The following is a 25329-nucleotide window of genomic DNA, read 5'->3' on the forward strand; positions in this document are numbered from 1 at the left end:
AGAGGAAAGGCTCAGAGAAAGCAGAAGCAGGCCCAAGTGCCAGCTCACTCATGACTGATCTTCCACTAAGTCTGGCAGGATTTTAGGTCCTTCCAGAGTCCTGGGTAAGGGGAAGTGCCTAGCAAGATGCGGTGGGTGTTGGGGCAGCAGCGAGCAGGGCTGGGTCTCCACAGAGGCCACTGGCCTCTCCCCCAGGGCCAAAGCCTCACTCTGGGTGTCACGCTCCCAGCCCGGCCTGCCCCATGGCTTGGCACATGCCTGAAATAGTTCCTCTCTCCGTGTTTTCCTGATTTATATGTCTGACCCTTGAGCTTTTGTCCTTCTGTCCCTGACACTGGTAAACCTCCCGTATGGGGCTGAGGTTTCAGGGCGGATCCTGGAGTCTGAGGAGCGAAGGCCTGGATGGTGGCCGGTGAAAGCGAGGGTTAGGGGAGAGCCTCTGAGTGTGAGATGGGGAAAGCGAGGGAGGGCTGTGGATCGGGAAGGCAGAGACGGAGGAGAGAGGGACTCGGGAGACAGAGGGAGCCACGGAGAGAGGGGGAGAGCCAGGGACACAAAAACAGAAGGGAGAGAGGGGGAAACGGGTGGTGGTAACAACAGATAGAGCAAAAGGGAGTCCGAGAGAGGGAAGAAGAGCCAGAGGCTGAGAAAAAGAGGGGAGCAACACACACGGAGTTGGGGGGCCATGAGGGGTTAGAGCCACTGACAGGGAGACCCTGAGAGAGACATAGACCCGGGAGAAGGAGAGGAAGAAAAAAGGAAACAAGCCCGAGCCAGACAGGCCGAGCGGCCAAGAGGGAGGAACGAGCGAGAGGAACGAGCGACGGACGCGGAGGCAGCGCCGGGAAAGGGAGCCTCGGGCCGCGGGCGCCGCGCGGGAGAGTCCTGGAGGGCGCGGGGCGGCCGGACCCGTCGACAGCCGAGAGAAGGCCCGGCGGCCGGAGAGCCGGGCGGGGCCGGCGGGCTGCCGGGGGAGGGGGCCCGGGGCGCTTGGGGAGGTGGGCCCGGGGCGGGAGGGGGGGCCCGGAGAGGGCGCGGCCGGGCGGGGCGCGGCGGGGGCGGGGCGCGAGGGCGTGTCCGCAGCGGATGCCCCGCCCGCCCGCCATGCGCGGCGCGGCTGAGCTGGCCGGCGGGGCCGGGGCGCTGGCGCGGGCAGGAAGCGCCTCGCGGCCCGGGCCCGCCCCCCGCCTCCTGCCGCCTCCGGGCTCCCGGCTCCCGGCCGCGCCGCGCCCCATGCACTCGCCGCGCCGCGCAGCCCGCGCACGCCCGGATGGCTCGTCGCGCCGCGGGCGGCGCACCCCTTAGCGCTCGGGCCGCCGCGGCCAGCCCCCTGCCGCCGCGCCCGCCATTCCGGGCCCCGACACCGTGCCCGCTGCTGCCGCTGCTGCTGCTCCTGGGGGCGGCGCGGGCCGGCGCCCTGGAGATCCAACGCCGGTTCCCCTCGCCCACGCCCACCAACAACTTCGCCCTGGACGGCGCGGCGGGGACGGTGTACTTGGCGGCCGTCAACCGCCTCTATCAGCTGTCGGGCGCCAACCTGAGCCTGGAGGCCGAGGCGGCCGTGGGCCCCGTGGCCGACAGCCCGCTGTGTCACGCCCCGCAGCTGCCTCAGGCCTCGTGCGAGCACCCGCGGCGCCTCACCGACAACTACAACAAGATCCTGCAGCTGGACCCCGGCCAGGGCCTGGTGGTCGTGTGCGGGTCCATCTACCAGGGCTTCTGCCAGCTTCGGCGCCGGGGCAACATCTCCGCGGTGGCCGTGCGCTTCCCGCCCGCCGCGCCGCCCGCCGAGCCCGTCACGGTGTTCCCCAGCATGCTCAACGTGGCGGCCAACCACCCGAACGCGTCCACCGTGGGGCTGGTACTGCCGCCGGCCGCCGGCACGGGGGGCAGCCGCCTGCTCGTGGGCGCCACGTACACCGGCTACGGCAGCGCCTTCTTCCCGCGCAACCGCAGCCTGGAGGACCACCGCTTCGAGAACACGCCCGAGATCGCCATCCGCTCCCTGGATGCGCGCGGCGACCTAGCCAAGCTCTTCACCTTCGACCTCAACCCCTCCGACGACAACATTCTCAAGATCAAGCAGGGCGCCAAGGAGCAGCACAAGCTGGGCTTTGTGCGCGCCTTCCTGCACCCGCCCGACCCTCCGCCGGGCGCCCCGTCCTACGCGTACCTGGCGCTCAACAGCGAGGCGCGCGCGGGCGACAAGGAGAGCCAGGCGCGGAGCCTGCTGGCGCGCATCTGCCTGCCCCGCGGCGCCGGCGGCGACGCCAAGAAGCTCACCGAGTCCTACATCCAACTGGGCTTGCAGTGCACGGGCGGCGCGGGCCGCGGCGACCTCTACAGCCGCCTGGTGTCCGTCTTCCCTGCGCGCGAGCTGCTCTTTGCCGTCTTCGAGCGGCCGCAGGGGTCCCCCGCGGCCCGCGCGACTCCGGCCGCGCTGTGCGCCTTCCGCTTCGCCGACGTGCAAGCCGCTATCCGCGCCGCGCGCAACGCCTGCTTCGTGGAGCCTGCACCGGACGTGGTGGCGGTGCTCGACAGCGTGGTGCAAGGCACCGGGCCGGCCTGCGAGCGCAAGCGCAACATCCAGGTATGCCAAAGGCGCGGGACACGCGCGGGGGTGGTGGAGGGAGAGCGTGCGGGTAACTGCGCGGGTTGTGCGCTGAGCGGGACGCCCGTGTGAATGTGTGGGACCCAGACGTGCGTGTGGAGACCCAGGTACTTTGGGCCACAGGTGCATTTGTCGGGACCCAGGTGTTGGCCATGGTGGGGACACTGGTGCAAATTTGGTATAGGTGTGCGCCTGCGGGCACTCAAGGGAGTGCTGGGTTACAGGTGAGTGTAACTAGCTGTGTGGGAGGGGTCGAGGTTGCAGATGTGCGGGGAGAGAGCCAAAGGCGCATAGATAGCCCAGGTGTGCAGGAGGTGGTCCTAGGTGTGTGCGGAGTGCAGAGCAAGTGAGTGCATGAGCAAAGGCGTGTCCCGGGCTGCTGTGAGCCTATCGGGGCTGCTCTGGGAGCTGGCAGATGTGTGCTTGGGTGTGGCAGGTGTGCAGGGAGGTATGCAGGTGTGCACCAGGACCCTGCAGATGTGTGTGAGGGAGGGAGTAACGGGGTCGTGTGTCACTGAGCTGGTCATGCAGGAACGCAGGGCAGGTAGAAGTGTCCCATAGGGACACGGGCAGCACGGCAGGCCTGGGTGTGCAGTGGGATGTGTGTGGCAGAGAACACAGGTGTTTGGGAACCATAGGTACTCTGGGGAGACCACTGGTTGGCAGACAGCTGTGTTCCTGAGGCCAACTTCTGTTCACTCATTCAACACATATAAATTGAGCATGTACTAGGCCTGGGGGCTGCAGGCTAGCCGACCACACTTGTGGAATGCCTATGAAGTGCGTCAAATGGCATAACTGTCTTGGTTCTCACAGCAACCCTCTGAGGGAGCCTCTACTCTCACCCCCATTTTACAGGTAAAGAAACTGAGGAACAGAGAGGTTAAGTAACTTGCTCAAAATCACACAGCGGGGAACCAGCAGAGGCACGGTTTGAATCCAGGCTGTTTGGCCTCATCTGTGTTCTTAACACCACTGATCCTTTGCTGCCTAATGGACACGGAGCTCAGAGTGTGTGTATGTGCAAGTGTGTTGGAGGGGTCTCAGGTGGCTGACGTGGTACGGGAGCCGGGGGAGTGGAGGGAAGTGAAGAGGCCTGCATGCGGCACTGGGGTGTGCAGCGGGCAGGAGAGGGCCCTGTGCGGCAGCAAAACCGGCGGGGTGGGAATGGGGCCCAGGCAGCTGGGACTGGGTTGGACCGAGGTGAGGGTGCCAGGTTGGGGGATCACTGTGTGTGTTGACCTTGTGGGGGACATGACACAGCTGTGGAAGGGAACTTTGTGCAGGTCCCCTCAAGAAAGCCCACTAGCATGGGGTCACTTCTTCAGGGGGCCCTGAGAGGCGGGACCCTGTGCCTTTTCCACACTCTGCATCCTCGTGTGAGCCAGGGGAGTCCATTTCAACACCTAGGAAGCCTCAGTTTCTCTCGCAGCGAGATGCTGAACTCTGCCTTTTCTTGGTGCGCTCTCCTTGGGGCCAGGCCCCCCATGGCCCTGCCCCGTCCCTTCACGGTCTTCAGGCTGTGGCGAGAATCTCGTGAGATTAATTATTCCCCTGTGGGTGTGCCCAACACTGGGGCTTTGAGAAAACGCAGATTCCTAATTCTGCTTTCGGGCTCCCACAGCTGCCTGCCGCCAGCTGGCCGGCCGCCCTGAAAATAAAGGTCACGGTGGGTGAGCGGGGCAGACTGCCACCCACGGGGGCTGGCCAGGTCAGGGCTGGCTGCCCAGCCCTGTGATTGGGACATCTCCCATTCCCCTCCGCAGAGCCACATCCTCCAAAGGGGTGTGTTTGAGGGTATAAGCTTTGTTTGGGGGGTCTCAGGGCTAGAGGAGGTGAGTGGGGAGTCAATCCCTGTTTTACGGAGGGAAGACCCTACTGGGGTGGCCCAAGCTGAGGTCAGGCCAGCCCCTGGGCCTTCGGCCTTTCCAGGGTCTGTGTGTCCATCCAGGCCCTTGGTGTGGGTTGATCCATGGGATTCCTCAGGCCGCCACTGCAGTATCCCCCTCCCCCTCTGGCAGGAACAGGCCTGGTTCCCACGGTCCCCAGCCTGGCCTGGTGCGGTGACTCACTCTGCTGAAGGGGGCTGGGGCTTCCTTCTCCTTAGAGGGGCAGGGCCTCTCCAGGGACACAGCCCCGGGGACAGAGTGGCCATGGGCCTTCTCCCCACCCCCAGGTGGGGCGGATTTCTGGCCCTCCTAGCCACTCTCCCTGTGTCCTCCACACCCCTCCCCTTCCCCATGCCCAGCTGTGGACACAGGACAGTGCTGCTGGGATGTATCTCCCAGATGTGTCCAAGGCCACAGGGTCTGGGCCTCTAGCCTAGCCGTGGGTGGGGGCAGGGCGGGGGCTGGTTGTTCCTGCTTCAGGCTGTTGCCAGCTCCCCAGCGACAGGCCAAGAACTTGGACTTTGTACCTTGGATTCAAATCCTCTTCTGTCGCTTCCTAGCTGTGTGACCTTGGCAAGTGACTTAACCTTTTTGAGCCTCACTTTCCTCCTCCGTAAAGTGGGGACACTAAAAACGAATCCCTAAGGATTGCTTCAAGGACTAAATGAATGAGTTAATGTGAAGCACGGGGAACCTGGCCCATAGTAGCACCTGGTAGCTGCCTGCTGTTCTTGCTGTTCCCTGGGGCCTTATTAACACGGCTCTGCGCTCGGCCCCGGGCAGCAGTGACCTCTTCTGGCTGGTTCTACAGCAGTAAATACCCCACCATGTCCCACCTCTAGCCTCAGATGGAGGCCTCAGAAGACATTTCCCAAGCCCCTACTGTGTGCCCCAGCCTGGCACTGGGAGCTGGAGCCCAATGGTGACTCCGTTTCTGCTCTCATGGCCCCTGCAGGTGAGCAGAGGACAGACGTGTGGCCAGGCACTTAGAGCCCAGGGGGCGGGGGGCGGGGGGGTGGGTAATCAGAGAACCTGGACAGAGGGAGCCCCAAGAGGGGACATCATAGCTTCGGGGGGTGGTGCTCTCAACATGGAGGTGGGTGGATGAGCAGGGGTTAGCCACGTGAAGCTGGCATGAGGTGACAAAAGGGTCCCAGCAGAGGGAGCAGCCTGTGTGAAGGCCTGGAGGTAGGACACAGCAAGGTGGGCCAGAGCAACTGAAGGTGGTCCCGCGGTGAGGGGGGGGTGAGAGGGGCAGGGCCTGCAGGTGTAGGGAGGCTGTATCATGGCGCTGGGACTGTATCCTGGGGACGTGGGAGCCATGAAGGGTCTTAGCCAGAGCAGCAATGTGATCTGAATGAGTACCTCACTTTCCTCTTCTGTCGAATGGGAGTGATAAGAAAGTACTTACCTCACAGGCCTGTTGTGGGGATTAAAGGCGATAACACTTGTAAAGCTCTTAGTAGAGTGCCTGGCACTCGTGTTTGCGACTATAGTCGACTCTTGGCAACTCAGGGTTGGGGTACCGACCCCCTGCACAGTCAAAATCTGCGTATAACTTCTGACTCCCCCAAACCTAACTACTACTAATAGCCTTCTGTTGACTGGGAGCCTTACCAGTAACATAAACCGTGGTTGATGTCTGTTTTGTGTATTATCCGCGCTGTATGCTGTATCCTTACAAGAAAGTGGGCTAGAGAAAGGGAAAGGTTATGAAGAAAATCAGAACAAAGGGAAAATACGTTCGCAGTGCTGTCCTCTAAAACACCACACATAAGTGGACCCACACAGTTCAAACCCGCATTGTTCAAGGGTCAACTATACTCTCATCATTTTTAATATAATTATTTTAGAAAGTCTCTCGGAAGCTAGTGAGAGGGAAGATGAGCCGCAGGGAGAGTAGTTGGAGGGCCGGTGCTATGTTCCAGGCAAGAGAGTCACGCACTCACTCGCAAATATTTCCTGAGCGCCTACTGTGTGCCGGGCCTGTGGTGGGTGCTGGGCGCGGTGGGGGAGGCGGCAGGTCGGGCCTTGTTCCCGGGGGCTGTGTAGGGCCTGGTCTGCGGGCACGGAGGGAAGCAGTGCGTTCCGGACGGATTCGGGTGCCAGCATGTAGCCGTAGAGGTGGGGACGGACAGGGTGGAGCAGGAAGCTGCCCAGTGTGGTCCAGCATCAGGATGGAAGCTGGTGCTGTCGGAATAGGGCATGTGGTGGGGTGCCTCTGGGGGACAAGACGGATTTGGCCTGGGGGCGTTGGGGGGGTTCCAGGCACCTGGAATCCCTTTCTCTCCCAGATCCATCTGGCCTGACTTCTCTAGCGGCAGGTGGTCTCAGGGGGGCTGGACGGTGGGGTCCAGGACCCTGTCTTTCTGTCTGTTGTGTAGGGACATCTGACCCTCAAGTGAGGTGGCTCGGGTGGGCCTCTGGAAGTCCAGCCTCCCGCTCTTGCTTGGGGAGTCTTTTGACCCCACAGGTCCAGCCGCTCAGTCAGAGTGATCTCAGACCTTCCAGCTTCTCACCTGGAGGACTCTGTCCTCTGCTGCCACATTTTTTTTTTTTTTAAAGATTTTATTTATTTATTTGACAGAGATAGAGACAGCCAGCGAGAGAGGGAACACAAGCAGGGGGAGTGGGAGAGGAAGAAGCAGGCTCATAGCGGAGGAGCCTGATGTGGGGCTCGATCCCGGAACGCCAGGATCACGCCCTGGGCCGAAGGCAGGCGCTTAACCGCTGTGCCACCCAGGCGCCCCTGCTGCCACATTTATGACAATGAATCTGTAGCTTCTGCCACCTTCCATCCAGGAATCTGCTGGAGAAGGGAGGAGCTACTGAGGTGTGAGGTCAGAAGCAGGGAGACTTGTCCACCCCGCCAGGCTTCAGAGGGCCCCAACTTTGTCCCTGATTATTTTTGGCATATTTGGGGCCGTGGCATGATTTTGAGAGAGAAAATGAGTGAGAAAAATATCCTTCATGCGTGTAGCTTGGATCCCCTTCCTCCATTTATGTTTAAGGTGAAAGCCAGTTGGGAAGTTGCTGTGTGCTGTCAGTGGGGGAAACTGAGGCACAGCGTTGTCCAGCAAGGCGAGGGGAAGCTGAGTCTATTTCCCTGCCTTTTGAATCTTTCCTCTCAACCTTTGAGTGACTGTGATATTTGTTTTTTTTTTAAGTTAAAAGGAAAACCAACAGGGAAATGCCAATGCTGCATTTTCAAGGTGTCTTTTTATAGTAAAGGTGGAAAAAAAACCCTCAGGCTGTTTTAAACTGGCATGCGGTGGGTGGGTGCTCGTCGTCAAGAAGGCGTTTTCTGAACCAATTTAGGGGCTGAAATGCTGGGTGGAGGTGGAGGGAGACAGAGCTTCCAAGATGGGCTTTACATTTGGAGTTGGACTGGGGGCTGGGAGTGAGCTTCCATAGCCAAAGGTACAAGCAGACACTTGGTGGGACTCAGGTGGTTCCAGCGGGGTTGGCTAGGATGACCTTCTAGCCTAGAGAGACAGACAGGCCTTGGGCCAGGCGAGAGTTAATATCCCAACCAACCCTGGGAATGTCACCAGTCCTGACTCCCAGGTATGAGACGTTGAGTCCCATTCTTCTCCCCATATGCTGTGTGACCCAGGGTGAGTCTTACCCTCTCTGGGCCTCATGCTTCCTCACTATAAAATGGAACAGTGTCTCCCTCTGAGGATGTGGGCAGATTAAAATCTCACATGTGGTGCCCAGGAAATGGCGGGTGCAGGTATTAGTAACAGGAGGGAAAAACTACATCTGAGAAAAATGTGCTCGGCATGTGTCAAAGAGCCAGCAGAGCAGGGGGTGCTCAGAGGAGGGGGGTCAGGCCCTTGGAGGAGATGGAATCACACCAGGTCCTAAAGGTGACTCGGGTGGGCGAGACAGAGGGATGAGGCAAGGGTGTGTCCAGGGCCACCCCAGCTGAGTGAGCTCAGAGGCAGGAAGGCAGAGGCTGACGGGGAGAAAGCGGGCACGTGTTCACTGCTGTTGACGGGGCAGACACCGAGCATCTGGTGGGCCTGAGGGGTGTGCGGAGGGTAGGTGCCCTGTCAGCTCTCTGGGGCTGGATAATAAACATGGCTGAGCTCCCAGTTCTGAGTGGAGTCACCATGTTGGCCCTTCACGAGCACCAGTGCATTTGATCTCACAGCCCCCCACCATAAGGCAGGAAATACTATTGTCCCCAGCTTACAGATGGGGAAACTGAGGCCCAGGGTCACATGGCTGGTTAGCAGTCAGGGAGATCTGCAAACTGGCTGTCGCCACCATGGTGGACAATGGCTGGTATTAGCTGTGAGCTCTTACCTGGGAATTCTGCAGTTACCCTGCCCCATGGAGACTTGGCAGGGCCCTTTGTATAAAACCCCCTCTGTGACAGCACCTTCACGCAGGTTCTGGATGGCAGCTGGGAGCTGAGGGGCAGTGACTCAGTTCCAGAGTAGGGAGAGGCTGGCCGGGGCATCCGTCAAAGGTGGGGCTGGTCAGGCCTTCTGAGCAAGTGGGGGAGGCAGGGAAGTACTAGTTGCATTCATGTCTAAAAATGTGAACATCTGGATTCTGGAAGGAGTGAGCCTCCTGGCCCTTTGAGTGTGCAAGTGAAGGGTGTGGTCAGTTTGAAGGATGACTTGACAGATCTCTTTCAACAATGACCCCAGGCCTGGACCAATGCTGGCTAGGTACTGGGCTGGGTGGCTGCCTCCCCTCCTGGGCAGTACGGCGCCATCCAGGGTTGGCTCGGAGAGGGGATGGAGGTAACCATACCCACCGTTAGGACCTGCCACACCCGCGCAGGCCCAGAGGCTTCGTGAGTGCTGGACCCCGGCACCGACTCCCTGGATTCTAATCCTGGTGCTGCGCCTTCCTAGCCATGGCCTCGGGCAAGTCACTTACCTTCTCTGGTCCTCTTTTTCCCCATCTGTAAAATGGGGCCGGCATCGGGAAGAACCGGCAGCCGTGTTCGGCAGAGCCTGTGTGCGCTGCAAGAGTCAGATCTGCTGGTGTTCATGGCGGTGAAGGAGAGGGGCCGGATGGCGCTCGGGCTGCTGGAGGGAGAAGGGACGTGGTGTGTCTGGACGCGGAGCATGCGGGCCTGAGCCCAGGGCGATGTGGCGTCCCCTTTCTGGACTTCAGTTTCCCGATCGAGCTGGGCTGTGGGGGTGGCAAGGGAGCGCTGGCCGTCCCGGAGCGGCTCCTAGCAGCACGGGCGCGCCTGCTGTTGGTGCCCTTGCTTCCTGGGAATCTGGGTCAGGTACACCGCAGAGCTCTTTTATACAGTCAGGCCTTTAATCCCCCTGGAAACGGAATGAGACAACTGTTACCCCTAATCTACAGAACAGGGAAACCAAGGCCCAGAGAGGTTAAGTGACTTGCCTGAGGTCACGTTGTGGGTGAAAGGTGGAGCTGGGGTCTCGCCGCGGAGCCCGTGCTTGTCCCCTTCACTCCCTGGTTCCTCCCAAAACACTGACTGAAGGGGTGTGATCCCAAGGGGCCCTCACGGTCACAGTGGCAAGAGGTGAATGGGTCCATCTTAAAGGTGAGGAAACACACCCAGGGCAGCTCTGGCCTTGCTGGGGCTGCTGTGAGGAGAGTAAGAGCTTCCCGGTGAGCCCCAGTGCCCAGCATGGTCCCAGGCGTGGGGCTTCTGTTCCCCAGGACTGCGGCTGCCTCGGCCTTCGCCCACCAGAGCCCAGCACCTCGCAGGCAGCAACTCCTGCCTGCCCTTGCTCCTGGTGGGGCATTCTCTAGAATGTGGCAATATAGGAGGGGGCCCAGCTTTGTTACATGGCAGCCCCCAAAAAGGGGTGATTCAGACTGCCCCTACCCTCCAGGAGCTCCCAGTCAGGGAGGAAATCATGACAGAAGATGTGCTGCAACCAGGGCTGCACACTGCCCAGCCTCTTCTGAGGGAGTCAAGGAAGGCTTCCTGGAGGAGGGGGATGTTGGAGCTACATGGGCAGATGGGGCGGGGGAAGGCATTCCAGGCAAAGGCGAAGGCCCAGAGATGTGGTGGAATGTGGCTTGGGTAGCGGGCAGAGATGAAGCTGAGAGTGTGTGGGGTCTGGGGTGCAGGCCAAGGATTTAGATGCTGTCCTGTGGGCTGCAGGGAGACAGCAAGGCTTTGGAGGAAGAGTGAGACACAGTCGATCTGGTTCTAGAAGGGACTCATCAGTCCTGCTAGGTGCTGGCAGAAGCAGGAGGCTCTCTCCCAGAGCCCCCACTGTGGCTGGACCAGGTGACTCCCGTGGGCCTCTCCGGCTCTGACAACGGTGTGGGGATTGCCATGGAAACCAGCCGGTGCCGCGTGGGGACAGGCCTGGAAAGTCTCCTGGCGCCAGCCACGTGCATTTGGATCGTGGCTACCCCCGGAGCGTGGCCGTTCTCTTCTTTTCAAAGCCCGTGTTTGGGCCAGAGCCGAACCCAACAGGCTGCCTGGATGGGCCCCTGCACCACCCACTCTCCCGCTGACACTCGATGCCACCGAGATCTGAGCTCCGCTGGGCCAGCGGGGCTGGCCCCTCCCCGTCCGCCATCCTTTACCCTGAAACACGATAAATCACACGCTGGAGGAGGGAGGAAGCTCGAAGCTCCATTATGAGGCCCAGCGAGGCCCCAGCGGGGCGTTAGTCATGGAGTGCTTTCTGCTCTGATCGGTAAATAATGGGGGGGCAGTGGGCAGAGGCCTTGAAGTGGAGGCCAGGCCCGGGAAGGGAGCTAAATGGGGATCTGCAGTCACGTCTGCCCCCATGCCCCTCTCAGGGCCCGTCCAACATCTGTGTTTGAAGTGAATGAGCCCTCCAGAAGTGGCCATCTCCTTGATGGGCCTCAGTTTCCCTAGCTTGCCACCCAGGGCCTTTCCAGCTCCAGGCAGCCAGGCTCCCAGCAGCTGTTGGCTCTGCCCAGCAGAGCATTGGGCGGAGAGGCTGTGGGTAAGGGCAAGGACTCTGGAGCCAGCCTGCCTAGGTTTCAGGCTTGTATCTGGCCTTTCTGGCTGTGTGACCCTGGACAAGTCACTGCTCTGTGCCTCAGTTTCCCTTGCTATAAAGTAGCACCAACTTATTAGGGTTAAATGAGGTTAAATAGGCAGGGGTACAAAGCCAACTTACTTGTGTTGTCGATACTACTGTGTTGTTATTATTTTAAAGCTGTCCCTTCCCGACTTGGGGGTAATCTCTGAACTGGGATGTGGGCAGCTGGAGGTGACCCTGGTATCACCTCCATGTCCCAGCACATGGGACCCAGCGCAGAGATGTTTGCTGGGGACTCCAAGCCAGCCCTGTCCCCTCGGCTGTGCCCACAATCTGTTATATGATGACTCTGGGACGGAGGCCAGCACCCAGGGGATGGGGAGGAGGGTGTGAGTTCCAGTCCCCAGGGCTCCTTGGCCCCAGGAGGAGGAAGGCCAAATGTGCCCGAGAGAGGCAGCTGCGGCTCTCAGCTTCTCCTGGCCCACATCCCCTCTAGGGGAAGAGGCTGGGACAGAAACCGTTCCAGGGAAAGGAGGGGCTGGAGCCGCGCGCTCTGCTGCCCCGCCCCCCATTAGAGCGGGCGGGAGGGAGTGACTTCCCCCAGGCAGGGAAGAGTCGCTGGCTGCCCATCCCACACTCTGTCCTCTGGGACCCCAGGGGGGAGGGCTGGAAATGGGGCCAGGCTCGGCCAGAATGAGAAACAGCTTCAAGAAGGGGGAGCTGGGTGTCTGGGGGGGCCATGTCCAGCTAACAAAACAATGGCTGCTTGAGTCAGCGGCTGTGGTAGTAGTTCTCAGGCAGGCCTGAGCAGAGCGGGCCTCGGCCAGGCTCCCAACGCCGGTCGTGGGTGAGGGTGGCTGTGTGGATGTGGTGGAGTGGCTCGTCCTGGGGGGCTCCCGTGTGACCTGCCCAGCTAATGGGGAACATCGACTGAGCATCTGCAGGGGTCGAGGGCTGCTGTGAGCTGAACCCTCTCGGGCAGCCCTGTATGGAAGGTGCTATTATTGCCCCCACTTTACAGATGCGGAGACCGAGGCTCAGACAGGAAGCAGCATCCCACGGTGAGTAATGAGCCACAAGACTTGCTGCGTCAGGAGCCTCAGTTTCTCTGTCTGTAACATGGGGACACAACAAGCGTGTGGCTGTGAGGCGGCTCTGCTCGGGGCCTACACATAGCAGGTCTTCAATCCAGCCAGGCCTCTGACCTCAGCCCGGGGGCTGTGCCTCCAGACTGCAGCCAGCTTGGTGGCAGGGCCTGGGGTGCCAGTTGTGGTTAGACAGACATCGTGCTCAGGATGGCCTGGCTGGCTGGTGCACACAACCCTTCCAGATGGTGCTTGGCTGACCTGGACGAAGCCAGTGCCCTGGTGGGGTGTGTGTGTGTGTGTATGTGACCCACCCCCTCCAGAGAGGGGGTCAGGGAAACAGAGGCAGCCTCTTTGAAACTCTGGAAGGGTCTACCCGAGCTGCGGTGTCCATTGCTACTTCTCGGTTTTTCCCCGGCCTGATTCAGGCAGCCTGGGGTCAGGTAAGGGATTATCGCGCTGTGTGTCCTGAGGAAGCCTCTGCCCCCCTCTGTACCTTGGTTTCACCTCTGGCTCAGAGCCAGGCCTCTTGGCTGTTGTTCTGTGGCCCAGTTGCACATTCTCTCCCCGCCTACCCCTCCAGGAAGTCAGCATCTTGACCACCCACTGGGAGGTGCCGGTATTTCCTTCCCAGGCGGCCGGAGGCTTCCTCCATGGTGTGGGGGCCTCTGCCGCTTGCCCCTTAGAGCCAGGTCCATCCTGTTTCCTCGCTGGGCGGGTGCACAGTAGCCCCATGGCTCTTTCCATGACTCAGTTTACCGTTGGTGGAGGTGTCTGCTCAGTGGAGCCATAAACCATTAGCTGCGGTTTCTGAGAAGCTGCACCGCTAAGTGGGAGGGAGGGGTTTGGGTTTGGAGTCACAGGCATGGCTTCAAATTCTGACCTGACGGGACTGAGTACCCGAGTACCCCCCCCCTCTTACCTGCGGGTCACCTTGAGAACGCTTCCCCCCTTTAACCTCAGGGCTTCTGAAGAAGGGTAGGGGAAGGGCTGATCAGCTGGGCTTTGTGAGAAGCAAGAGTCTTGTAGAGTTTGGTCGTTCTTCGTCCAGGCCTCCTGCAGACTGCCTGTCAGACCCCCCGACCCCCCTGCCTGATCCTTGCTTGCTCCCTTTCCTCTAGTCCTTGTCTCTGGGTCATTCTCCTAAGGGAGAGTTCCTTGTCCTTGGCTGTCCAAACTGAGGGAAACGTTGGCAGGGGAGGGCCTTGAGGGGAGCCCCAGAGGGGGCAGGCCAGGTAGAACAGGGCCTTGAGGGCCCAGGAGCAAAGTTTGGGTTTGTGTTGAGGTCACTAAGCCATTGATGGCTGTTGAGCTGCAGAGGGGACACAGACTGGTTTGTGGTTGCTTTTTTTTAAAATAAGCTTTTTATTTTGGAATACTTTTAGATTTATAGGAAAGTTGCGAAGATGGTACAGAGAATTCCTGCATATCCTTCCCTCCATTTTCCCTATTGCCAAAGTTTAACGTTCCCACGGTTCATTTGTCAAAACTAAGAAACCGACATCAGTGCTTCGCTCTCAGATGAACTCTAGACTTTTCTCCATGAGTGTTCTTTTTCTTTTCCAGGGTCCCATGTTGCATTTAGTGCCTTATGGTTTTAAAACTCCCTTTGGCCCCTGTGGAGGGTGAGGAGGACGGGGTTCGGTCCAGTCCCAGCCCAGGTGTATTTCTAACACCCGAAAGTGGTGACGTGCTTCCAGCTCCTCCCGGGAGAACTTCGCTTTCCTGGGTTCTCGGTTCGACAACAGTCAAACACTTGAGGTGGGAAAGTGCCCTCAGTTCCTGAGCACAAAGCCCCAACAGCCGGCGTGTTCTGTCCCTGGGATGGAACCCCTGAGCCTTGCAGCCTGCCCCCTGGCCTACCATGGACGCCTCACCCTCCTCGGAGTGCTGCCTGCGGTGGGGCTGAGGTTTGGTGGGGTCTGCAGACAGGATGCAGAGGCCCGAGAAACTGGGCTCTCGAAGCTCCTGCTGCAGCCGGCTTCCTGGGGAGAGAAAGGCAACACAATTACAGTTGGTAGTGAAATCAATACGTCAGAGTTTTAATGGGAAAGCGGGCAGAGCTGAGCTTTGGCCCCAGGAGGCAGCTAGCTAGAGAGAGAGGGTGTGTCCTGCTCTCAGAAAAAAGCTGAGACCAGTTATTGCTCGTCCCATTTCAGAGAGGGATACACTGAGGTTCTTAGAGGAACCAAAAGTAGCAGCCAGGTGCTTCATGGGCCTGCACACCCGACTCCCCTATGTTGCCATACACACAGTAGGCATACAGTTGGCCTGTATGTTGCTCTGGTTCTCCAGCACCCAGCATGGCAGCGTTGTTCTCACTCTCTGTTGGGAAAGGAGCAGCTGAATATAGTCAATCGCACTTTAGTCAAAATTAGTCTCCTTTCTTTGGTAAACATTCACCCTAGAGCACAGTCTCCACCCTGGAGAAGCTCATGTTTATTCTACCATGATAAATGAAAGTGGTAACCAGCACAGTGCTGTCCAGAAGAGGGGAGATTTTTTTCTGAGTCACATCTTGAAAGCTGGTGAAAAACTTGCTGCCTGGACATGTCTGGCAAAGGGACTAGCATGGGTCAAGACAAGGGGGACTGATGGGCCAGGGGAAGTGTGAGGGCTCAGAGGTGTGGGAAGGGCATTAGCTGCTGAGGGAGCAACATTATGAAGGGTCAGGAGCCCTGGTGGAAGGTGTGGCCACATTTGAGAAATTGCAGAGGTTGGTGTGGTCAGAGCAGACGGTGGGACAGAGGAAAAACAGCAAGACTTGAAGCCTGAGCGGCTGGAACCAGATCACAAAGGCCTTGAATGCCAGGCCCGATCCTGAAGACAGCCGGGAGCTGGAGACGGGTCTGACGCCAGGGAGGAGTTAACCAGTTTTGTGCTCAGAAAGGTGGCTCTCCTGGATTGGAGGGGGTGCTGGGAGAGGCCAGCCCTCCCCTGCTCCCAGGGGAATTTGTGTTTTGAAAGAACTACGGAAAGTGAGACTTGAAGGAAGGCCGGTGCTGAGGGAGGAATTTCAGGCAGTGTCTGACGGTCTTGGTGGTATTTTGGGCCCGAGGAGCTAACTGCCCCTGGAGACCAAGTTTGGCGGAGGCCACACTCGGGGGGGCTGCCCCGTCCCCAAGGGCACTGTCCCCCTGTCCCAGGCCTGCCGCCCCCTCCGCCAGCAGCTGGGTGGCCGGTGGACACGGTCCGGCTTCCACAGCCCTGTGATTTCCCCTGGCAGTCCAGAACCAGCTTCCCCTCAGAGCACAGATCATCCAGGGCAGCTGACGGGGGCTTACTTCTCCTTTAAAATTTTTTTTAGATTTTATTTTTAGGATAAGAAAAAAAAAAGTTGGAGGAAAGGCTTTTTAGAAAATTCCTTCGGTACAGAATTAATGGCTTGTGAACGTCAGGGCGGGCGGGCGAGAGCTGGATTCCCGGCGTGTTCCTGTCTCATCCTCTCTACCACCCGGCCCACAAGTCACCCTCATCTGGGTGCCTCGTCCGGCTTTTCCTGGCTGGCTGGGGTCTCCCATTGCGGGGCCCAGGGGAGAAAACCCTAAGGGTGTCATCCGGGGCCTCCTGGGTCTTCCCTCCCCTCCCCCTCCCCCAAGCTCAGGGAGGAAAATCATGTCCTCCAGGCAAGGGTTTACAATTTTAATTTTAAAACAGCTTATTATTTCATGACGCAAGTAATCCATATTCAGTGAAGAAAAGTTATGTAACCCCTAGGAGAAGCTTCCCTCATGGCAGGCCTCGGGCCCAAGTGCCCGCTCTCCTGCCTACTTGCTGACAGAGCCCCCCTCACCTCTTCCCTGCAACTGCAGGATGGCTGAGGGGCGGGCCCGGGACTGGGAGAGGCTGCTGGGGGACATGGTCCCGCACCCCCTTTCCACAGCTGTCCCCCACCTCGGGCACACAGAGAATGAAGTCAGGCAGGGTAGGTCTGAAGCTGCAGGACAAGAGGGAGCCAATTATGTGATGGTCTGGGGAATGACACTCCAGGCAGAGGGAACAGCACGAGCAAAGGCCCTGAGGCAGTGCCCAGTGTTTGAGGAACAGAAACAAGGCTCCTGGGGTGCCTGGGTGGCACAGCAGTTAAGCGTCTGCCTTCGGCTCAGGGTGTGATCCCGCGTTATGGGATCGAGCCCCACATCAGGCTCTTCTGCTATGAGCCTGCTTCTTCCTCTCCCACTCCCCCTGCTTGTGTTCCCTCTCTCGCTGACTGTCTCTATCTCTGTCGAATAAATAAAATCTAAAAAAAAAAAAAGAAACAAGGCTCCTGTGGCTGGAGTGGAAGAGTGTGGGTGAGGAGGGTATGGGATGGGTTTAGAAGGGCTCAGAGCCCCTGATGGGAGGATATAGGATTCAGTGTTTATTCTGAGTGTTGTGTAAACCATCAGAGGTTATCAAGCCCGGGAGGCCTATTTGCATTTTTATTTATTTATTTATTTATTTATTTATTTATTTATTTAAGATTTTATTTATTTATTTGAGAGAGAGAGAGCACGCACACACCAGTGGGGGGAGGGACAGAGGGAGAGGGAGAAGCAGGCTCCCCACTGAGCAGGGAGCCCTGATGGGGGACTCGATCCCAGGACCCTGAGATCATGACCTGAGCTGAAGGCAGATGTTTAACCCACTAAGCCACCCAGGCGCCCCCTTTGCATTTTTAAAGGGCTTACTTGGCAGCTGTGTTCAGGGGGACGCGTCGAGGTCAGCGTGGGCCCAGAAAAGAGGGGCTGGGAAAGCCTCCCAGCTGAGAGGCTGCCTTAAGGGGCTCCTGGGCAGTCCAGCTGGAAAGCTTTAGAGGTGGGCATGATTGTTCCAAATTCCACTTCATAATATTTGAGTGACAGTCCTATCTGAAATGGCAGTGGTGTCAGCCAACACTTCTGGAGCATTTCGGCACAGTGCAGGCGCTTCCCAATGAATGATCTCATCCCCTTCTTGTGACGAGAGAGCTAGAGACGCGTCTACTTACAGTTAAAGAAACTGAGGCTCAGAGAAGCGAGGTCACTTACCCGGTCACCCCCGGCCATCCTGTGGGAGACCACCCACCCGTGGGTTCGGGCCCAGGGGCGGCCCCAGCCCCACCCCACCCCTGGGCTCAGGGCCTGGCCCCCAGGGACACTCTGGGATACAGGCCTCACCTAGAAGCCTGTGGGGCCTGAAACTGTGTTTATTTGCCCAAGGACGGGCACACCTGGTATTTTTTGTTTGGTTTTGAAAATTAGCTGAGCTTTTGAGCAAACCCCATACGGGCACATCATCAGTGGCTTAGGCCTGCAAAAACCACAAATGAGAAATTAAACAACAACAACAACAGCAACAAAAAGGCTCTAAGGCTGCACCCTAAAGCTGGTTCCGATGCGACATTCTGGTGACCTTCGGAGTCCCTGCTCAGAGCCTCCGCTGCCCACGTCCCAGCACCCAGGGGGCCGAGGTGGGGCTCAAGTCTGCTGCCAGTTTCAGTCACAGAGGCGTGACACTACAACTGGTGATCCAGAGCAGGCCCCTTCCCCTCTGAGCCTCAGTTTCCCCATCTGTGACATGGGACTTCATAGGGCTGCCAGGATGTAGGGAGTTGATGCCCAGGCCTGGTACAATGTCAGTTCTCAGTAAACGCAGCCTGTTATGTTTTGTTTTGTTTTTAAGATTTTATTTATTTATTTGAGAGCGGGGGAGAGAGAGAGCACAGAGGGAACGGGAGAAGCAGACTCCCCACTGAGCAGGGAGCCCGACGTGGGACTCGATCCCAGGACCCTGAGATCATGACCTGAGCTGAAGGCAGACGCATGACCAGCTGAGCCACGAGGGGCCCCAAACACAGCCTGTTGTTGTGTTTGCTGTCATGACTGTTACCTCACTATGGACGCGCCAGCTTTACCAGAATGGCCTTACGACGTCTGTGACTTTTCTCAGGCAGATATCTTTGCGTCTCAATCCATAAGGATTTGTGGCGTCACTCAGGGGTGGGGCCGGCCCTCCTGGACAATGCGCCGTTATCTCCATGCTCAATCCTGCAGGACCTTGAGGTTGTGTGTCCGGCCCCCCGCCCCCCACTCTTCTAAACCATCCTTGGGTCTGCATCCTTGTGGATTTGCACGATTATCTTCTCAAAGGTGCTTCCTGGAGGCCAGTTTTGCATTTCTGTGCAAAATGCAGCAGGAACCTTTGGAAGGAGCAATAAGACCCATAAGACCCCGGGAAGGGCAGGAACAAGTCCAGGGAATGGTTGGGGGCTGGGGTCACTAGCTCCATTTGCCTCACTCCGTGTGGTGGGACTGATTCGCCACTTGGGGTGGCCAGGGCCGGTGTGGATGGCGGGGCTGTGCGTTTGGACACGCCTTGCCTTGGTTTGCCCGTCTGTAGTGTGGGCAGGTGAGGGGCATGTGTGCTTGTGGGAGAAAGGGAGGCCTCGGTTTGGGGAGGCCTCAGTCTGGGGTCTGGTAAGCTGCTGGGAATTTGCGTGGTGGTGCTGGGGTCAGAGCAGGGGCCCCGGGAGGAGGAAACCCCCTGGTTGCTGTGGAGACCCAGCCAAGGCGGGAGGGGCAGCTCTCCGGTAGCAGCAGGTAAGCTGAAGTGGAGGATGGCCTCGGGCGGCCTGGTTTGGGCTCTTCTGCTCTGTCCGGCCGTGACCAGCCGTGAGGGGCAGCTCCAAGTCTGGGAGGGTATGTAGGCCTCACCCTGTCCTCACCTCAGTGGCCTCCTGACCTTGTCCCGCTGCCAGCTCTTCTTGCCTCCATCACATAGCTTTTCCTGTACTGTTCCTGCCTACCTGAAACGTCGTCTCCTCGGGCCAGCTCTGTGAAGCACGCTGAGGTCAGGGGTCAGTCTACAGTCAGGGATAGGGTCCTGCTTGTGTTTGGGCCTCAGCCCAGACCTGCGCATCGAAAGCAGCAGCAGCAGCAGGACTTTAAAGCTCTGGTGCTGAGGCCTGACCTACAGTGTGGGCAGGGACCCAAAGAAGGTTCTAGAGCCAAGGTCTGACATCCTGCTTCTTTTCCAGCTGCAGCCAGAGCAACTGGACTGTGGGGCTGCCCACCTACAGCACCCGCTGTCCGTCCTGCAGCCCCTGAAGGCCACGCCTGTGTTCCGAGCCCCGGGCCTCTCCTCTGTGGCCGTGGCCACTGTCAGCAACTATACAGTGGTCTTCCTGGGCACAGTCAGTGGGCGGCTGCTCAAGGTAGGGCTGGGGCGTCAGGGCTGGGGAGGCTGAGGGGGTGGAGGAGGTGAGGGGAGGCTGAGTCTAGGGAGGCTGTACACATGGCCTCTATGGGCCCGATATTAGCCTTCATTCTCTCCGGTTTGCCTAGCATCTTACAGTTTACAAAGCATTTTTCACATCCATTTCTTCTCCTCATGCTCATAATAAGAAGTGCCCTGTCCTGCAGAGGAGGGAAACCAGGCCTGAGAGAGGGCCCTTCTCTTGGGTTTCTAGGACTCGGCTTTGAAGCAGAGGGATCTCTGTTCAAGTCTCTGAGCTCTGCCACTTGCTGGCTACTTGACCTTGGACAAGGCACCTTCCTCTCTCTGGGCCTCAGTTTCCCCATCTGTGGAGGGTTGTAAGTCCTACCTCTTGAGACTTTCGGGCTTTGACAGGGGAAGGCCACAGCCTGGCAAGTAGGGGCTCTCATTGCCATTTCTTCCCCTAACCCCCAACCAAGATGACTGGCTTCTAGAGGTAATGATTCCTGGAGCTGGGAGAGGTGAGAGGAATCTCACCACCACGGGGTAGGAAGGACTTTGCAGGGCCTGGGCCAGCTTCCTCCTCGCCACCTCCCGTCCCCTGCCTGTCAGGAAAGTCAGCTGCCTGGCACGGCTCCAGGGCGTACCAGGCCCTGGCCTAATTGACTCAGATCCGATAACTCAATTCCCTCAGCTACCCAGGCGGACGCCACGGGCTGGGGTGTGGACTGGGGCTCGGAGCCCTGGCCGCCCGGCCCCAGGACCGTAGCTGGCCCGCTAGCAGTGGTGGGGAAGGTGCCAGGTGTGGGAGCGGGGGCGGGGGGGGGGGACATCATTCTCAGCCTTTGAAGCCCCACCGAGGGTCCTTACGCGGTGGGACTCATGTTTTGGGATCAGATACTTAGATTTAGATCCTGGCTCTGCTGGCCCCAGCTGTGTGGGCCCGTGTGACCTGGGGGTGGTTGCTTCTCACCCCGAGGCTCAGATTCCTCATCTGTCATGGGGGAATGAGCTGGACCATCCCAGACTGTGGTCAGAGTCTACTGTCGCCTGTGAAGGAAGTAGCACCAGGATTCCCATTTCACAGAGGAGAACACTAAGCCTCAGAGGGGGGAAGTGACCGCCTCAAAGTCACACAGTGAGAGCTGGGGTTGAATTCAGGGCCAGGAGCTGACCAGGAGCCCACGTGACCCCTCAACCCAGACCTCTTTACCCAGCACCCTGCGCTGTGCACTGTCTTCTCCCACCAGCCCTTCCCTGCTCGGGCCTTAGATTACAGCACCCAGCCCAGGCTCTGGAGCACAGTAGGTGCTCAATAGATGTTTGAAGGAGTGGAAATAAGCTGAGTGTCTGCTGGGTGCCTGACGGCAAGGGAAGGTCGGAGACCGAGCAGCGGCCAGGCTGCTTGGGCAGACTCCACCAAGAGGCCACCTGGGATGGGCGACGTCTCAGGGGCCGGAGGCCAGCCTGCAGGAGCCTGGGAAGAGAGTAATTCCAATTTGGTGTGAGGAGGGCTTTTGAGAAGCTCTTCTAGAGGGGTACCAGGAGGACAGATCTTCCCTGAAGGGAGAGGAAGAGAAATACTCCAGCAGGGAGCACAGCGTGCTCTAAGGCCTGGAAGCTGGAATGCCTGAGTTGGGTTGAGGGGGTGAAAATGAGCCTGGCGGAGTAAGCTGGGGTTGGTTGTCAGGGCCTTGAATGCCAGAACAAGTTTATTCTATAAGCGGGAGGGAGCTCCGAAAAGTTAGCAAAAGTTAGGAGCCCACAGAGGAGGGCCAGGCAGTAGGAGGTCCCTGGCAGCTGGCCCAGAGAGGCTTCTAGACCACTGGTCCCGACTCAGGGCCTGGCGGGGCCTCCAACAAGGCAGCATGCTGGCAGTGTGAGGGGCCGGCTGAAAAGGAACAAGGTTTGATGGAGCCCTGGTGGGCATTGTCTGTTCTCAGAAGGACACGCAGAGGGGCTCTCAGAGCCAGCGGAGCTTCCAGGCCTCAGCTGGTCTGGTCTTCCTCCTGCCAGGACCCTGGACCCCACCCCCTCGCCTCATCCCTGGACGGTGGGGTCAGACAGGCCTGGGCTTGCATTGTGACCCCGAAGTATCTTCATTTCATGACTCTCACCAAGTCTGTAGCCTCTCTGGGCCTCAGTCTCCTCATCTGTGAAATGGGCACAAGAGGGGAGGCCTGAGAAGTGTGGCCCCATGAGTGCTTTGCAGGCACCTTCTCCGTGTGTGCTCACCATGGTCCTGAGGGGCAGGAGCGATCACGAGTCCCATTAGGTCAGCAAGCTGAGGCTCTGAGAGGGGGAGTGACAACTCGTACGTTTGTACAGCTTGCAGATGTCAAAGCCAGAATTCAAACCCACGTCCCTGCTCTTAGGCAGGATGCCAGCCAGCCTCCCAAAGAATCTTTTGTAAACTGTAAAGTCTATATGTATTCACACGGTGGGATGTGTTGGGGAAGATCAGTCAGGGAGGGAGTTCCTGGTGGGGCCCCAGCAGAGGCACAAGTGTGGAGGCCGAGCCCACTGCCCTCCCTTCCATGTCCGTGATTGCCCACCGGTCCTGGAAGGCCGGAAATAGGGTGAGACTGAGACACCCGGCCTGGTCGGGGCCCCACCTGCAGTGCCCGTCCCCCGCCGTGGGCACCGCCCTGGTGCACCATCACCCTGACGCCCCGAACCCCGCCCCCCCAGATCAACCTGAATGAGAGCATGCAGGTGGTGAGCCGGCGGGTGGTGACAGTGGCCTACGGGGAGCCCGTGCACCACGTAATGCAGTTTGACCCGGCAGACCCTGGTTACCTGTATCTGATGACGTCACACCAGGTAAGGCCATAGCCCAGGCCTGGCAGGGTCCCCAGACATGCAAGCGTTCTTCCTCTCTTCCTCCCAGCAGGAGCACCTTCCTTCCCCTTTGTCAGCTAGCCCTTCCCTTCCCAGTGTGGTCATCACCTCTGCGGGGAAGCCCTGTTTCCCCACACGCCCCCTGTTATAGCCTCGAGCCTCAGTTTCCCCAGCATCTCAGGGCCCTGGCCATGGCTGCTTCCCCATGGAGCTGGGCCCTCGCCTCTGCCTCCAGATGGCCAGGGTGAAAGTCGCTGCCTGTGCTGTGCACACCACCTGCGGGGACTGCGTGGGTGCCGCGGACGCCTATTGTGGCTGGTGTGCCCTGGAGACACGGTGAGGCTCCCTGGGGCAGAGGCTGGGCCCGGGTGGCCACGGCGGGGCGGGGGGAGGAGCCCACCGGGGGCCTGACCTGCGCCCTGCCGCTCCAGGTGCACCCTGCAGCAGGACTGTGCCAACTCCGACCAGCGGCATTTCTGGACCAGTGCCAGCGAGGGCCCCGGCCGCTGTCCCGCCATGACTGTCCTGCCTGCAGAGATCGACGTGTACCAGGAGTACCCAGTGAGTCACGGGGAAGCCAGCGCTCAGCTTGGGGGCGACACGGGGTGGGAAGCCGCCCTTCACCTGGCCCCCAGACCCCGAGAGGTAGAGACTCCTGCCATGGGGGCCCACGGACCCGGAGGCAAATAATGAGAATGGCTGGGCTTTGCTGAGCACTCACGAAGTGCCAGCACTTGCTATGCACATGGTGTCCGCCTCTGTTAGGCCTCACACAACTCTATGAAGTAGATGCTCTTAACATCCCCATTTTACGGATGAGGAAATGGAGGCACAGAGACGTAAAGTGACTTGCTCATGGTCGTACAGCTAGGGATTAGGGGAGCTGGGATTTGAATTCAAGGGGGCTGGCTTTGGAGTCTCAGGAGGGAGGGCGCAAGTTGGAGGGTAGAAGGAGAGTGAGTTCCTAAGCCCCACCTCTTCTCAGCCCCAGTACAAGGAGGGGGCAGAGGGGCCACCAAGTGCCAGGCCACTGTTTCTTGTTCTCAGATGAATCTGCCCTGTGGAGGCAAGTGACTCCCTGCCTTGCCTTTTCCCAGGGAGGCCTGGAGCTGCCACACCCCCTTCCCGCCCATAGCAGCATAATGGGGACAGGGGCTGAGGGACAGATGGGCCTGGGTCCCACCGACCCCTGCCCTCAGTGACTTCTCCGAGGCTGGGTATCCTCATCCATCAATAGGGGGAGATGATGGTTCTAAAGGGCCAGAGGGGGCCTGGGACTCCTCTGCACCCCTCTCCCCACTATTATATATCATAGAGTCCTTCACATGCTATCTCTCGTCAGTCAGACTGGGCATAGGTTGTCCAATCATTCATTCATTCATTCATCAAATGTATTATTGAGCACCTACTATGTGCTAAGTGCAGTTCTAGATTCTGGGGACACAGCACTGAACGAGGCGGACAAAGCCCTGGCCCTTGAGCGGCTGACATGCTTGTGAGGGGGTGAGGGAATAGGCAAGATAGGCTGTCAAGACAGTGAAAGTACGATGGGGAAAACGGAAGCAGAAGAGAGAGGGGCCGAGAATGGCTGGGGGGATCATTGACATTTTAGACCAGGTTGGAGCTGGCCTTGTGCTGCAAATGTTGCTTTTGAGCAAAGATAGGAAGTAGGTGAGTCAGGTGAGTCTCTGGGAGAAGTGTTCTGGGCAAAGGAAATTGCCCTGCTGTGAGAACAGATTGGTAGATTTGAGAGACTCTCAGGGGAAGGGGTCAGAGAAGTCACAGGGACTTGACTGCTGTCAGGTGGTCCATTTCACTGTGCAGCTGGGGAAGCTGAGGCCTAGAGAGCCCCAGGTAGGATATAGCCCTCTGGCCTGGAGTCTCTGCCACCTGTCCCCCCTTCTCCCAGGGTTGCTAGGGCGGGGGCGGGGCCGTGAAAGGAAGGGCCTGCTCCCCACTCCCCCAGCTGAGGGGCCCCGGCCCCACAGGGCATGATCCTGCAGATCTCAGGCAGCCTGCCCAGCCTCAGCGGCATGGAGATGGCCTGTGACTACGGGAACAACATCCACACCGTGGCCCGGGTCCCAGGCCCTGCCTTTGGCCACCAGATCGCCTACTGCAACCTCCTGCCCAGGGACCAGTTCCCGCCGTTCCCGCCCCACCAGGGTAAGCGCCTCCCTGGGCGGTGAGTACAGCCCTGAAGAGGTGGAGTGGTGGAATGTCAGGCAGGGGTCCTGACACCACAGCCTCGGAGGTCGCTGGAGACCCCCGACCCCTTTGTCCTTCTCTCCCTGGTTCCCCCGGCCATTCTAGATCACGTGATTGTTGAGATGTCTGTGAGGGTCAACGGGCGGAGCATCGTCAGGGCCAATTTCACCGTCTACAACTGCAGCCGCGTCGGACAAGTGTATCCCCGCACAGCGTGAGTGGGTCAGGCGCTTGCCTCGGGGTGCGGGCGGGGCGGTGCGGAAGGGTCCTTGCTCTCAGGAAGGCGCTTGGAAGGCAAACCGTGGTGTCCCAGAGGCAGACGGGACCCCCGCCGGCTCGGTTACTGTGCTGCAAACCCTCGCCCGGCTTCCGTGAGCGCTCAGGCTGTGGGGGCAGAGAGACGTGCTTTCACTACCCTTACTTCCATCTCCTAAGGGCCCTGCTTGTCTCTTCCCTCCTTGCATCCCTCTTGTAGCAGGGAGCTCACTATCTTACAGAGTGCCCAAGCCGCTGCTGATGCAGAAGAACTCCCCCCCCCCCCCCCC

General features: G+C 59.1%; 1 protein-coding gene across 1 annotated transcript in view; it reads left to right on the forward strand.

The window, feature by feature from the left end:
• Positions 1–1270: 1270 nt before the first annotated feature.
• The window catches only part of PLXND1 (plexin D1), a 56562-nt gene continuing 32503 nt past the window's right edge, over positions 1271–25329 (forward strand). The window contains exons 1-7 of the mRNA XM_040628421.1: positions 1271–2590; positions 19557–19733; positions 22427–22558; positions 22812–22912; positions 23008–23137; positions 24565–24742; positions 24890–24998. Of these exons, the coding sequence (XP_040484355.1) occupies positions 1271–2590; positions 19557–19733; positions 22427–22558; positions 22812–22912; positions 23008–23137; positions 24565–24742; positions 24890–24998 (2147 nt within the window). The remainder of the gene's footprint in view (positions 2591–19556; positions 19734–22426; positions 22559–22811; positions 22913–23007; positions 23138–24564; positions 24743–24889; positions 24999–25329) is intronic.

This window comes from Ursus maritimus, unplaced genomic scaffold (assembly GCF_017311325.1).
Source record: "Ursus maritimus isolate PB19 unplaced genomic scaffold, ASM1731132v1 scaffold_14, whole genome shotgun sequence".
NCBI lineage: Eukaryota > Metazoa > Chordata > Mammalia > Carnivora > Ursidae > Ursus > Ursus maritimus.